Source organism: Neofelis nebulosa, chromosome X (genome assembly GCF_028018385.1).
Source record: "Neofelis nebulosa isolate mNeoNeb1 chromosome X, mNeoNeb1.pri, whole genome shotgun sequence".
Lineage (NCBI taxonomy): Eukaryota > Metazoa > Chordata > Mammalia > Carnivora > Felidae > Neofelis > Neofelis nebulosa.
The window spans coordinates 98,738,019-98,754,136 of NC_080800.1; the positions used below are offsets into that span (position 1 = coordinate 98,738,019).

Consider the following 16,118-nt stretch of genomic DNA (forward strand, 5'->3'; position numbering starts at 1 on the left):
TTGATCCACAGAAGATTCTGGTAATACAATTTTGCTCCAATTCAGTTGTTTTGGAAAGCAAAACAGTTCCAACTAGTTCACGAGGTGTTTTCATTCTCCCTGCTGATTCAGTAGGAATGAAAGGAGTACTTGTGTTGGTTGTGGGGGCCCAGTAAGTTGCTGTGGCTCGCTTTTGATTTGGGTTTGTGGGCTGGATCAGGGCTATGTTACAGCCTCCCTGGGACCTAGGTACTTTTGCTTTTGTGGGTCCGTCTCCCCGTTAAAAAATATTGAAAATTATATTTTCTTTATTTTGTTTAAAGGTTTATTTTGAGAGAGAGCGCTAGTGGGGGAAGGGCAGAGAAAGAGGGAGAGAGAGAATCCCAAGCAGGCCCTGCACTGTCAGCATGGAGCCCGACACGGGGGTCAAGCTCACGAATCGTGAGATCATGACCTGAGCTGAAATCAAGAGTCAAATGCTTAACTGACTGAGCCACCCAGGCGCCCCTTCTTTATTTTAATTATATCTAATGACTGCATTGGTATAAAGACAAATATATTTATATTATATGGGAAAACTTTTTCTTGACCTAAAAGCTTATCATGTTTCTACGGATTTGAAAAGAAATGCTAATATTTTACTGAAACCCTGAAAGTCCTATGGGCCACAGGCGTTGTGCCTATTGTGCCTGATGGAGAAGTCAGCCCTAGCAGAATAGTCTGGAACACTATGGAATGGAAAGTACTGAAAGAGGGGCGAGGGCTCCTGTAGACAGCCACATAGGAATGCCCTGAATCCCAGGCTTCCTCAAACAAGAGCACAGGTTCGGGTTTCAGGAGTAAAATGGCCTTTCTCAAGGTGCAGCTTCTCCAGAGGAGGAAGAATTTGGCACCCGCACTCCAGGACTGGGCTCTGAGTGGAGGCTTCTAGCTCTGGGGCCTTCTCTGGAGCCCAATCCTATCACTAAACGCCAACCATGGTTGTAGGGACAGCAAAGTTCAGGTATCACAGAAAAGGTGACTCTGTCCTCATGGTCTGTTCTTGTGGCTGCTGAAGCCTCCAAGGCTCTCAAGTCATCGGCCCCCCTGCTCTTCCCTGCCTCCTCGCTCCCAACGTCACCTCCGAGTCATTCCCCCGGCCCCAAAGCCCTTCCCTCTGCCTTTCCAAATCTCAGTTACGTGTCAGAGGCTTAGCTCCCACCACCACGGGGAAGCCTGTCCTGGCCACTGGAGTCCAGGATAAACCGCTCTGGTACTTAGAGTTTATACCCCTGGCTCAGCCCCTGTTCTCTAGATGACCGTGTGTCCCGTGGTGTCCTCGACTGTCGGCAACCTGAGACACGGATCTTGTTTTCTCCCTCTTCTGTACCCCTCACAGCACTCGGCGCACATCTCAGCACACACTCAACTTTGCTGTATCGTACAATGGCTTGAACCCAGGACTGAAAGTACTCACAATGTGTCTCGCAGCAAAGACCCCGTCGACGATGGCACAACAGAAGGCCGCAATCACCCCAAAGCTGATAAAGACGATGGAGGCCACCAGCTGCGAAGGTGGGGGGGGAACAAAAGTGTCTGTTAGCCTTCCACTCTTGCTGCTTCTGGAGACTAGATGGTCCCCAAGAGAATGCCAGCCAATGCAGAACTCTGGCTGGCCACCCCATGAGGGTGCTTTCTTCAATCATCCAGGATGAGTGGGAGCCGAGGGAGGCAGGGAAGGGGCCACTGAAGCACGTTCCCCATGTTCAGGGCAAGCTAAGAAACTCATTCAGTGAGTCTGTCAACACCAAATGAACATCCAGCCTATTGTCCAAGGAGGAACGCGTGTGGCTCTTCCAGGCTCAGACTCAGAAAGATGTCGGAACTTTGACATCATGCGGTCCAACCCCCCATTTTATTTACTGGTGGATTGGAGGCTCAAGGAGGGGAAGTGGTGTGCCCGGGGTCACCATCCGGTCTGATGCCCACCAACTCCTAGTCCAGTGTTCTTCTCAACCCCTCGCAGTGGGCACTGATGAAGACAGGGATGGTTCTGAGGCCCCACACAACCCTACGTGGCCTTCTGCATTGTTGAAGAAAGAACAGTCAACTTAGTAAGATGTAAATACCAAAGACAAATACCAAAGTAAATACCAAAGACATTTGACAAGGGTTGAAGTCTCTGGAACTGATCAACTAACTCTGCATAATATATACAAAAAGTTTTCTTTTTTCTTTTTAGTATTTATTTATTTTTTCTTAAAAATTTTTCAAATGCTTATTTCTTTTTGAGAGAGGGAGAGACAGAGTGCGAGCGGGGGAGGGGCAGGGAGAGAGAGGGAGACACAGAATCTGAAGTGGGCTCCAGGCTCTGGGCCATCAGCACACAGCCCGACCCAGGGCTTGAATTCACAAATCTGGAGAGCATGACCTGAGCCAAAGTCGGACGCTGAACCGACTGAGCCACCCAGGCACCCCCCAAAATTTTTAAGTAAGAAAATGTTTGCTTGAACCAGACCGCCCTATACTCAACATGTTATATGATGAGTATATATGCATATGTATATGCGTATATATGTATATGAGTGTATATATAAATGTTATATCATGTTATATGATCATGTTAAATGACAAGTTTTCCTAATAATTCGTCTTCCACTACAAGGGTGATACTACAACCCAATGCGGGGGAAGGTGCTTACAGGGGCAGGGGCAGGCGCTGCCTAAGCCTACCGTCTGCCCGTGTTGACCCTCAGAACTAGATGGAATCAGTGTTTTGCTTTCTTCAGGTGTTTGGGGGCAAAGAGGGGGGAAATAGCATGGCATTAAACTGCTCTCCCGGGCAAAATCAAATCAAAGTCAAGGCCACCCTAAGGTTCTCCCTCCTCTACAGGCCAGGAGGAAATACTCATCTCCTTCAGGAGTTGTTCAGAAGCCTCTCCCCATAAATCTCACTTCACAGCGCTACAGAGAATTGGTAAATAATGGATGAACGATGTCATGAAATTGGCATTATCAGCTATGCTATGATCAGCTCTACAATTAAAACTCTCGCGTTATTTTGAATAATGTAAGCCCCAAGTGCAAACACAACTGGCAGGGGAGGCGGGGAGTCCAGGTGAAATGGAAGAAGAGAACTATGATCTCTCCCTTGAGGGCGATTCATATGAGAACATATGGTTAGAGTTCTCTGTCCCTGGAGCTACGACGTTATCTGATTAAACTTGCTGTTAAATAGACCCCATTATCAAAGTCTAGATGCCACAGAGGCTTGTACTGGGGGAGCCTAATCAGTCCACCATCTGACCACTCACCAGGCATCTTGATTTACAAGCCAATAAATCTACAATATGCTTGCAATTCGGTCCATACCAGGAAACCCAACAGCTTGCCCTTGTGGCCCCTGTTAGGACATAGAACTTTCTAAGTTTTACCTCCTGTTACATGTTCCTTCTTCCTTTGAACATTACAACACACTTAGCTTTGAAGTATGAGTCGTGGGAATACTTTAGGTTGGCTTCATAATTTTGTCTTTTGTGTGCCCCAAGTGTGACTTGTCCTCTTGATCTAAGTCTCCTAGATTGTAATACCCTAAAAGGCAGGAGCCCTCTGCAAAAACCTTCCCCAAAGGTTATGCATATGAGAGGGAGGAGGAGAGCAAAGGGCAAGATCCAGAATATTCTATCTCTTTCACTTAAGGAGACCAACCAACTAGGGCACTGAGGGAGCATCGGGCAAGATGAGAACAAGTCCCATACCACAGGGTCACTTTCGAACAAGTTCCCTGGAGGCTGAGGAGAAAAGGCAAAGGAGCAGTTACTTTTGTGGCCCAATGTGGGCAACCTTAAGAAGTGTGTTATTTAATTCATAAATATATTCAGCTTTTTCAGACAAAGAGTGTAATTCTATAGCGATGCAGACTTACCATCTGCCGTTTGTTCTCGACAAGGTTTGATCCGATGATTCCAAGGAACGATCCAAAGCCGAGCTGCAAAGCAACATGGCAAACATAGCATGTGGGAAGGTGGCCAGCCTGGCCACACGATCATTGCAGCTCCTGGATATGATTCAGGACAACGGAAAAGAACTGGGGTATAGATGCTAAAGCCACATGCAACTGTTACACAGATACAAGGTGTTCAATAAAAGTGCTTCCCCCACTATTTGCAAATTTTTTCCTCATAGAAATAAATCATACCTAAAAGCTACAAGTAAAGGTCAACCAGAGCGTTTCAGAGCCTGCCTATCTCAATGTCAATATCCATTACCTAGCGCGTGACTGGTGAGTCAGTAAGAGACATGTAACGGTGAAAAGCACACATTATATTCTGATCTGAATCTTTTTTTTTTTTGAAAAGAGGCCTTCTACTCTGATGCATGGATTACAAAATGAAGATTTGAAATAGCAATTTTCGATGCATCCGGCACACTAATCAAACCCAGGAAGTACTTTAGAAATCAGCAAGCACCTTAACCTAGACTTAAAAAAAAAACAAAAAAACCCTATTTTTTGAAAGCTTGTATTTGTGGCTGACCCACTGCAATTTATGTTAGCACTTATTCACCTCTTCTTCCATCTCTGCTTCATTTATGGACAGAAAGCATTCATTAGAGGGTGAACAGAAATGGCAGCGTAAAACCCTGCGAAACAATTTCCCTGTCTAAGTGGATAGGATGATGGCTCAGTGTAGCGGGTCCCACTTTCCTCTCACTTCTGCCATTAGCGGACTGAGGTGGCCCGTCTCAGCTGAACACGATCACTAACGAAGGCTGTCGATAGGGGTAAAAACGGAAGAAAGTAAAGAGTGGTGAGCATGGGCCAATAAATCTTAACACAAGCTCAGCAATGTAGCTGCGAGTCTCTTAACCTCACTAATGGTCCCGGTTTCCATCTGCAGCCTTACCATGGCTAACAGGGGCATCTATTTCAGTCTGAGGCCCCCCCAAGCCTTACACCTGTGGTTGGAAATCTAATGGCCTGGAGGGCGAGGCAGGAATGTGGTGGACTGCATGGGGGGGCTGGGTCACTGTCTCAGAAACCCAAGGATGAAAGGGAATGAAGGGAAGGAATGAATACAAGTTTCCAAGGACTCATTCTTCAGGGCCACTCAGCCAGCAACCCCTCTTGGGAAACAGAAGCCGAAGTGTATGAAGAGTATATCGAAAAAAAAAAAAAAATTAAAAAAAAAAAAAAGGGGCGCCTGGGTGGCGCAGTTGGTTAAGCGGCCGACTTCAGCCAGGTCACGATCTCGCGTCTGTGAGTTCGAGCCCCGCATCGGGCTCTGTGCTGACAGCTCGGAGCCTGGAGCCTGTTTCCAATTCTGTGTCTCCCTCTCTCTCTGCCCCTCCCCCGTTCATGCTCTGTGTCTCTCTGTCCCAAAAATAAATAAAAAACATTGAAAAAAAAAATTTGAAGAGTATATCATGTGCCATCCAAGACTCTACTGAGAACATCCTCACTCAACAGGTAAACTATGCCCATCTCCCACCTGTTCTTATTTGTTTGTTTGTTTGTTTGTTTGTTTGTTTGTTTAGAGAGGGAGAGAGTGGGGGAGAGGCAGAGAGAGAAACTCTCAAGCAGGCTCCTCATGGTCAGCACAGAGCCCGATGCGGGGCTGGATCTCACAAACCACCGTGAGATCATGACCTGAGCCGAAATCAAGAGTTGGACGCTTAACTGACTGAGCCACCCAGGTGCCCCAACACCTGCTCTTAGTTTAAATGTAATTGAAATGTGTTGTTTTATACAGTATACTGATTAAAACCTGGTTCTCACACCAGCCTGGCTTCCTGCCCCAGCTCTTCCACCTTTGTTTGTGGGATCTTGAACAAACTGATTGGCTTCTCTAAACCTCAGTCTCCGAATCTGGAAAATGGGGACTAGAGTGGTGGCTATCTCGTAGGGCTTTTGCAAGCACAAACCAGGATGATACATTGAAAGAACTTAGCACAGTGCTTGGCACACAGTCAGTACTCAGGAAATATTAATTATTGTTCTAGTGATTATTACCATTAAAAACTTTTTTTAATGTTTATTTATTTTTGAGAAAGAGAGAGAGACAGAGCACGAGCCAGGGAGGCAGAGAGAGGGAGACCTGGAATCCCAAGCAGGCTCCAGGCTCTGAGCTATCAGCACAGAGCCCAACACGGGGCTCCATCTCACGAGCTGTGAGATCATGACCTGAGTCGAAGTTGGACGCTTAACTGACTGAGCCACCCAGGCGCCCCTGATTAGTATCATTTTTGAAGACATTTAGTTTCTGAGCAACTCTAACCCAATTTGAGCTGGAAAATCTTATCATTGCTTGCTGTATTTCATAACACAGCTTCATGTTTTCTCTTATCCACACCTCCAATATATTCCACAGCTTTTATTTTTTAGGAAGAATTCCATGAATAGTTTGTGTTCATGGCACTCTGGACCACTTGTGGAGACTGTGAGAAAATCAGAGGCAGTCTCTTACATGGAAAATAAGTCCTTTGAGCAGCTTATCAGTTTCCACAGATATTCACTTAATGGTCTCCTGGACCCCAACAGCAGTCTTGACCTTCAGACAGGAAGCAAAAAACCTCGTCATTCCTGGCACTCTCAAATAACTCTGATGGTAGTGGCCAGGAAGAGGTGGGCTGAAGCCTTATGGAATTGACTGGAAAGACAAGGCACTTGGGACTGAAGTCCCAGGTTAGACAGTTACTTTATCCAGTTCCCTCCTTTCCTTTCCATTCCATTCTAATCCACTCCGATTCATTCAACTTTCCAATATTCACTAAGCACTTGTGCCAGATAAACAGGATGTGGTCCCTGCCCTCCAGGGGCTCCTAGTCCAGTGAAGGAGAGACAAACTGTGGGTTAAGGACCGCAGGCAACATATAAACGTAGTGCTACAGGAGAACAGAATCATTCATTTTGTATTATATCCTTGGCTCTGCTATTTTTAAACTGTGTGACCTTGGGCTAGCTCCTCAACCACTCTGTGCTTCAGGTACCTCACTTATAAAATGCAAACCATGATGGTAACTACCACACAGGGCTGCTGTGAGGATTAAATGAGATAAAGTATGTAGTGTGACTTCTACTAGGTATATACCCAAAGAAAACAAAAACACTAATTCAAAAAGATACACGCACCCCTCCATTTATTGCAGCATGATTTACAATAGCCAAGATATGGAGGCAATCTAGGTGTCCCCTGATAGACGAAGAGATAAGGGAAGATGTGGTATGTATACGCAGCCATAAAAGGGTGAGATCTTGCCATTTGTGACAACCTGGACGGACCTAGAGGGTGTTATGCTAAGTGAAGTAAGTCAGAGAAAGACAGATACCATATGATTTCATCATATGCAAAATCTGAAAAACAGAACACATGAATAAACACACAAAAAGCAGGGTCAGACCTATAGATACAGAAAACAAACTGATGGTTCCCAGAGGGAAGGGGGTGTGTGTGTGTGTGTGTGGAGGATGAGCAAAATAGGTGAAGGGGAGTGAGAGACACAGGCTTCCAGTTATGGAATGAATAAATCATGGGAACAAAATGCACAGCGTAGGGAATACAGTCAATAATATTATAATAACGTTGTACGGTGACAGATGGTAGCTATACTCGTGGTGAGCACAGCACAATGGTTGAATCACTATGTCATACACCTGAAACTAGCACAGCATTGTGTCAACTATACTCAAATAAAAGAAAACCTTTTTTAACAAAGGTAGGACGCTAAATAAATGTTAAGTCTAAGATTTCACAGAGGAGGAGACATTTTAACATGGGGTCAAAGATAGGTAGAGATCACCAGGCAGGGAACTACTGTCTTTTGAGTCATGCTGGAAGAATTCACTCACCTGGATGACAGGCTGATGAACGCACCAGTGTTGCAAAAACTACCGTACATTTGAAAAGCATTTTAACTTAAAGCAACATGTGCCCTCCATTTTGGTCGCAGTAACGCTATGGAGTTCGGTGGAGCTGATACGATTCCCATTCGATAGATAGGAAAATGGTGGCCTAGAGAATTGTATGGACTCATCCCCTCTTATAGCAAGTTACGTCAGTAACTTGCCAGGAGTCCACAGGTGCCCTGACCAACAGCTGGTGTTCTTTCAGCCACACTGTGCTGCATTTGTGGTGTGTCAGTAGAATAGTGACTTTCGTCACTTCCCCTCCCTCTCCAGGAAAGAGGTTTCCTGCAAGGATGGAGTGAAAAATCCTATCTGAGGAAGAGCTGAGGGGTTGAAAATAAAAAGGGGAAAATCAACAGAATTTCCTGAAAGTGGGCAGCTACTTCTAATCGACTGTTTACTCTCCTGAGACCCCAGAAAGGTAAGCTCTTTGGCTATCCCTCGAGAACTGCAGGGAATCATGGCAAGTGTAGGCCTTTGGACCTCCATCTTGATTCCCCATTACCTGAATAAATAACCAATTTGCTTTGATTTGGCTGCCCTCCACTCGTTGAAGGAAAACACAAATCGTTAGACATCAAAGTCAGATTTAACGGCTCTTTTTGGACTAGGCCGATTCCCATTCACTGCACCGAGGCTCAGAAGGATTAGTCGTTCAATACATGTTAATTGGACATTACTCTGTGGCAGGCACCGTGCTACATCTGTGATTTGGAGGCCAGAAGTAGGGGCGGGGGATATGATACTACAACCAATGAGACTCACCCTCAAGGAGCTATAATTAGGTAAACTGGTCCACAATTCCTTCCCATAAACCTGAAATCCACAAAGCTCTTAAAAACGAAAGGTTGTTTTTTTTTCGTAACTAACTTGGTGGCAAAACCTTGAACTGATGTGAGATTATTTTACAATCTTTATCCACTTAGTATAAAAACTCAGTTTATTAGAGGAATATGAAAGTACTTGATTATGGGGTTTTTCTCAACCCCCCTGGGATGTTAGATAATATAATATATGCACTGTATTATCCTTCTAATATAAAAAAGAAATCTAGGGGCACCTGGATGGCTCAGTCCATTGAGCATCTGACTTCGGCTCAGGTCATGATCTCACGGTTCATGGGTTCGAGCCCCACATCGGGCTCGCTGCTGTCAGCCTGTCAGTGCAAGGCCCGCTTCGGATCCTCTGTCCCCCTCTCTCTGCCCCTCCCTCACTTGTGCTCTCCATCGCCAAAAAATAAATATTAAAAAAAGAGGGGCGCCTGGGTGGCTCAGTCGGCTGAGCATCCGACTTCAGCTCAGGTCATGATCTCTCAGTGTGTGAGTTCGAGCCCCGCGTAGGGTTCTATGCTGACGGCTCAGAGCCTGGAGCCTGCTTCGGATTCTGTGTCTCCCCCCCCCCGCACCCCTCCCCTGTTTACGCTCTGTGTCTCTCTGTCTCTCAATAATAAATAAATGTTAAAATTTTTTTAAAAAAATATTTAAAAAAAGGAAAGAAATCTAAATTCTCCAACACATCTGGCCCAAGGATTCAGATAAGGGATCGGGGACCTGTAAAAACAAAACTAAATGAGAATATGGCCCTACAGATGCCACAAAGCAGGATGTATTTTCCAGGAACCATGAGTAGGAGAAATCTATGGCGGGGAGTTCAAAGATGGCAGACGCCACTGTGGACTCCCCGCGGTTGAAAAATGTCCTGCCTTGTCTTTAAGTTGGGATAGAACAGAGCATTTGGATAAACAGAGAGGAAATGCAGGGAGGACATTCCAGACCAGGGGGAACAATGAAAATGACAGCAGCAAGGCAGAAAAATCCAAGTTGCGTTCAGGGCCATGAACTGACAGTTTTGGCAAAAGAGGGGGGAATGGGAGACCAGACCAAAGGCATGTTTGGAGTGCTGTGAATGACAAAACTAAGGAGGGAACAGGGAGCCAATGAAGGTTAGAACTTTACGGCATTACAAGTCTTATTTAGCAAATCCAGATTCAAGACCCATCTTTGAAATGTACCTTAGGGGTAGGAACTTTATTTTAGAATGATTTTATATTTTAGAGACATTTTCAACAAGAGGTGGACAAATTTCTCCCTAATTCACAATAAACTACAAACTTCTACCATCCAGAGCTCAGTATGTTTCCTTAGCATGCTTTAGTCTAAACTTTGTTGGATTTATCAAGAGTCTTTACATGTGAAGCTGAAGCCACATCTGCCTAAAGAAAGTTTCTGGGCCATTATTTTGAATGATCCCTGCTGTCTCAGTTTCCTACTATCCCACGGTAACTCTGATATAATTTTTCCATTAACTCACACACACACACACCCCCACCTTGTGAACGGGGCTGAAACTCCTCTTTTTTTTCTCCTAAAGAAAACCCAGGCTGGCATGGGTCTTAGCAGTACAACAACTGGGGAGAGGGTACAAGAATGAAAGATTTCCATGCTGATCAGGTGGCCAACCCCATCTTGTGGGTTGCTTGGGAAACACATTTAAAGGCTTCATTCTCCCGGATCGAAGGTTAAAGTGTTACAGACAAGGAGCGCGCTCTCTCCCCTGCCCTTTTCAGCTTTATACAACAAGTGAGCCTCTTGCCTTTTTTAGGCCTCCGGTGTAGGAAGCTCACTGAACTCTTCTGGAATGGAATGTCTGGAACATTCGTGGATAGTAAAAATCCTAAACCAGTTTGTCTTTCTTCACCGATTTTAAGTTTTTAAAAAAACTGCGCCGTTCCGCTTGGACAGATTAGCACCTTTAAAGATGCATACATGCGTGTGTGTGTCTTAGGATGCTGGCACCACATTCTAGCTCAGATCAAGTAGCTCATGACCTATTATAATGCACCTTGCTGTACAAGGGCACCTCGCTTGGCAAAATGAATATGCCCCAGGAAAGTTTCATGTGAGTTTGAGCTGTACAAATGTAATTATATTTTAAAATGCCCGAGTCTCTATATTTAAGTGAGTTGTATGTATAATAAGCCTTCTTTTAATGTAATAACTGCGCCCTAATTTGTCTGTTTTGAAATTTTGAATTCTCATTTATTGTTAAAGCATTTAACCCGCAGAGCTAACCCCAAAACATCAGAGTTCCAAGTAGCCTGAAATTTTTCACATTGCTATACACTGATCATTTATATTCAGAGTGACCAATTTGCCAGTATGGAATCTTAAAATGCCTGGGTTTATTGCTGAGCATATTTTATTTATTGGGTTTTAGTCCTCCAAGTGGTTGCCGGTTCATTTGAATGAGGCTCCCCTGGGGTAGTTAGTAAAATGCAGATTCAATTTGTATTACTTTTCCAATCAAAATTAACTCATCAAAAGGAAATTCAGGTTCCTGGGCCATACCGAACCTACCAAACCAGAATCTCTGGGGGTAGGGACCTGACGTCTGCATTTCCCACAGCTTCATCTGGTCATTCTTCTGCACACCAAAGTAGGGAAACCACTGGCTTAGAGTTTATACAGTACCTACCTCTCTAATAACCAAACGGGTCAATGAGCGAAAGCATCCCACCCCCGGATAAATCTGGATTGTCAGGCACACGCTGTTTCAGAGGCCTGAGTCGTCACCGTATTTGTTACAACATGATTTGACCTCTAAACCCAAATGGATTTTTCTGCCTTTCGATCTGCAATCTTCCCCATTCTCTTTCTATAATTAAAACCCATTTTAAAGAAACAAATCTACAGGAACTCTAAGAGCACATTTTTAAAGGGTAAACCATGGGGCACACTGTCTGTTAGGGATGGTTCTCCTCTTAACATTCCCATATTAGCTTTTAGTGAAACACACACACACACACACACACACACACACACACACACACACAGAGGCACGCACCCCTTCAACTACCCGAGCTTGCTGAACATCAGGTACTCGAATACCAACAATCATGCGCCCTCCTTCCTTTGTTAATGCATTCCAACCTAGCCACCCACAGGCAGCTATTCTACAGAGCAGGTTCATAGCCACTGTTCTAGAATAGGAGTTCCTACTCTTAAATGACAGGGAAAATACCTTTTCCTCACCCATGGGGAGTCTGACTCTTGGCTTTGAGCATCTGTTCATCCGTCAGAAATATTTTACAAAACGCAGCTACCTGAAGCACACAAAGTCACACAGACCCTATAAATTGCTTTTCCAAGCCACCAAAATGCAATCTTACCTCCCCCTTCCTCCTCGCCCCCCTCGCTTGTGCTTAAAAATAAAACCCAATTCTGCTGACAACTGGTTTTCTTGCCTCACCACAGGAAGTGGACCGGGCGAGTTCTCACATCACACATTTAACAGAGGGACACCTGCCCTTGGTTGGAGGGAGCCCTGCCTGCCCAAGAGTGGCGAAGGAACTTCCCAGGCAGCCTGTGGGAGGTGGGAGGCACGTCTGGCGCCAGCCAGCTAGGGCTATTGAGGAGGCTGACTGTGGAATCCGTGGCCTAGGCAACCCTCGTCAGGCTTGGTCACTCGCAGCAGCTTGGGCTTGTCAAAGACATCCATCTTTAATCCTTTCCTCTCCCTTGACTTCTCTCTCCAACCCCACCTCTTCAAAAAAAGAAAAAAGAAAAACAACAACAACACAAACACATCTGACCTCTTTGCTGTACTAACTGTACATAAAAGAACCATCCTAAACTTCCAAACTTCCTCCCTGTTCTCTACAATCACTTACAATTGACAAGTTATATAATTGATGGTGAAAATATGACCCTACCTCTAGGGTTAGGCTTTTGGGATCAGCAGCCGTGTGTGTGTCGATCCAAATGAGGCTCATGTTTGTTTTTGTTTCTCTTTCCTCTTCTTTTCCCCAGATTTATTGAAGTATAAATGACAAAAGAAATTGTATCTATGTCATGTATACGACACGATGATTTGCTATAAAGTGAGGCTTTGTATGTCAAGAGTTCGGTGGTTTCCAGAACGGATCCCACGCACCCTGGTGATGGATACAACAATCCACTGATGTACACTAAGAAACTATTCGAACTCTTTTTTCCTATTTACTGTTTATCTAAACTAGTAAGAGAAATTAAGCGGTACAAATATTCAATAAACAGACTGTCACTGGCGCCCTCCCCCGGTGTGAATGTCAGATAACAAGGTCAGCCGTCTTGCAGGGAGGAAAAGGCAAGATCCCAGCAGCAACCAGTTGATGGCGGGGCTTTTGACGTGTGCCCGGACTGCGTTATCTAGCTTTAACTAAACTGGTCCCTATCAAATGGACAGGTGGTTTGGAAAGGCTCCTGTTGAGAAACCGCAAATTGAAGATGACCCTAATAATGTAAGTAAGCAGAAGCGAGCCACAAGAAAATGGCACAGTTGACACTTGTCTCGGGATGAGCTTTTTGTCAGCTACGCAGTGGGATCGACATTAAAAAAACAATGACGCCACGCTGTATGGTGACAGATGGCAGCTACGCTTGCGGTGAACACAGCATAACATGGAGAGATGTGGACTCACTATGTCGTACACCAGAAAGTAGTGTGATATTGTGTGTCGACTCTACCCCAATTTGAAAATTTCCAAAAATGATGCCCACGGTAACCTAATTGTACCTGATAAGTCAGCCAAAACTGTTCAAAATGATCTAGCGGGCTACTTGAAATAAGGGTTCATAGCCACTACCTTTAATGACCGACTTCACACGAAGTGGATGTCATTCTTTGAAGTTAGCATGAGGATAATAAAAGTTATTTCTTTTGAATCTAATTCTTGAATTTCCATGTCTGTATGTTTTAGGAACATGTATAAAACCTGTAAATGGATAAATATACCTATCTTAGAAGTAAATGTTCCACATGTGTTTCCTGGTAGGAATGCAGGCTCACTTTGGAGGTCAGCAGTGACGGTCAGAGTGTCAAGCCGTCGTCAGGTTTCAGGTAGGGTCAGGTGACGCCTGTTATACGTGGGAAAGCAGGTGCCCAGAGAGAAAGGGACCTTAGCCTAAAGCTAACCCTGCTGGTTGGTGACACCTCGTAGACCAGAAAATCACGGGCTTAAAGGGCGAGGTGACTTGCTCAGCAGCACACTGCTAATTAGGGACACAGCTGGGATTCCTCTGACTCTCAGTCCAGTGCTCTTCTTAACGGGCCCAGAGTTTCCTCTCTGTACACATACAGAGAAATATACAGGAGGAAACCTGAGCAAACACTGGAAACTCAGACAATCAAAAACCCTCTGAGTAGAACCCGAAAGACCGCAGCCAGCAAGCCCCTGAGACCTACCTAGGCCTTTTATACTTACAATAACTCCCGGGTAATAACCTCCGACGGTCACATTCTGGGTCCTGGTGGTTGCGGCAAGGCCCACCGTGAGAATCAACACCGACACAATAAGCAGAGTCACGGTGACATAGATGGAGTTTCGTTTCCTTCGATTGAAGGCTCCTGAAAGCACACAGAGAAACTGAAGTGGTTCATTTTGGCCGGAGAAGGGCATGGACTTACAGGGAAAAATCACTGGGAAGGTCTTCCTTTCCTACCCCAACTGGTAGCTGGGGTTATCTCTGGGGAGGGGAATTATGGGGAAGGGATGGAACTTCCGGTATTTTGCAATCATCAGGTGCCACGTTTACAAGAAGAAAATATATATATATATATATATATATATATATATATATATATATCCGGTTTGAAAATGAACAGATGGCATCTTAGCAGTTACATTAAAAAAAAAAAACCCACAACAAATTTTGTGCTTTTGCCATTCCATGAAAGATGTGTCGTACCCACTTAGTAGAGTGTTTTTTAAGGCCAAATTACAAGGCCTATGATAAATGGGAAGTGTACGCATGGAGGCATTAAATGAAAATATTTTAAAGCCAAAATGCAACTAAGAAGGGTTATTTTTTATAAGCCGGAGATATGAAATTTCATTTTCAGTGTAAATATCACAACCAAGCCAGGTACTGGGATTCTTTTTTTCACTTATTTCTGACATTTGCCACCTCGTGTATAAACTTTAAAATGGTGTGTTGGCAAGATTTGTCACATAACAAATGTGTGTAATAAAGTAAGTGTTTGGAGGCCATTAGTCCACAAAGATATGTATCGGGGGAGGTAGATGGGGAAGATTATAACTTACACACATTTAGGCCTATGTGAGGGTGACATAAATATTATAAATGACAAGAAACCCGTTCTCCTACTCAGTGCTTATCAGACACGATAGCGCAAACCAATATTTTTTTTTTTCCGAAAACAGGCTTATTAAGTCAGATAGAAAAATGGTATCGAGACTCGCTTTTGAATATAATTTTTTTGGAAAGGAATCGAGCACCGCTTCGCGCGCCGCCGTTGTTTCCCCAGCGAGGGGAAGGGACTCCCCACGGGGACCACCGGGGATGAGTTCTCACCTCTGCGTTCCGGGAAACCAAGCAAGTGGGGGGAATGGTAGGGGCGTCCAGTTCTCTAGTGAGAAGGATGAAGCGGCGGGGAGCCTTACGATGGGGGTCACCCACCCATGTGGCTTGGCTGGCGTTTAGGGGCCCAAAGAGGCCCCCAGAAGCCGCTCCCAGGACCCCACCGTCCCGGGAGGCCTCACTTCGGCCTCAGGGCAACAGCCGCCTCTGAAGCCGCCCAGACCGCACCACTGGGAGGGAGAGGAGCGGGGAGGAAGGATGGGGGAGGGAGGCGAGACAGGCAGCGAGACCCCGAGGCCAGGAGGGCAGAGGGCAGGGCTGTGGCCGGGCCCGCGCAGCCCCCAGAAGATCCGCCCTCCCGGGTGGACGGAGCGCGCCCCCCCCCGCCCCTCCCCCCCGGGTTCGCTCCACCGTCCATCTTGTCTTCCCCGGGGCCGTCCCCGCCGAGGGCTCCAAGGGAGGTGGGAGGGGCCGGCGGTCTCCCCTGACGTCAGCCTGGAAAGTGAGCGACGTGACTCATCAGGGTCATTTCTAATGCGATCCCGCTCTAAGACACATTGCAATGTAGAAGGGGCTGGAGCGCTTGTAGGCACCCCGATCTCGCCCTGGGAGGCGAGGCAGGGAGACTTGGGAGATGAAGGCTCCTCTCCAGTGGGGCCCGAGTCCAGCCTCCACGGGGAAGAGCATAAGGGACCACTGGGGACACCTGTGACATCAGGGCCCTTCGTGAGAGAGGGCTATTTGGGATGCAAATGGCGGGCTGACTGGTGGAAACACCGAGAGCAGAGCTGCGGACTGCGGGGGGGGGTGGGGGGGGCGGGTGAGGGGGGCAGGATTTATTTTCTGTTCGCCCGGAGGTTAGTTAGCCTCCGTCTGGATCTCGAGGGGTTCCTTTAAAT

The 16,118-nt window shown here is 45.8% G+C and overlaps 1 protein-coding gene across 2 annotated transcripts in view; it reads right to left on the bottom strand.

Annotated features, from left to right (window-relative positions):
- Positions 1-16,118, bottom strand: part of TMEM255A (transmembrane protein 255A) — a 56,185-nt gene that overhangs the window by 35,057 nt on the left and 5,010 nt on the right. For both annotated transcript variants that reach the window (XM_058713853.1, XM_058713855.1), the window contains exons 2-4: positions 14,103-14,245; positions 3,884-3,946; positions 1,436-1,525 (exon numbers count right to left, since the gene is read on the bottom strand). In XM_058713853.1, coding sequence (XP_058569836.1) covers positions 1,436-1,525; positions 3,884-3,946; positions 14,103-14,245 — 296 coding nt within the window. The remainder of the gene's footprint in view (positions 1-1,435; positions 1,526-3,883; positions 3,947-14,102; positions 14,246-16,118) is intronic.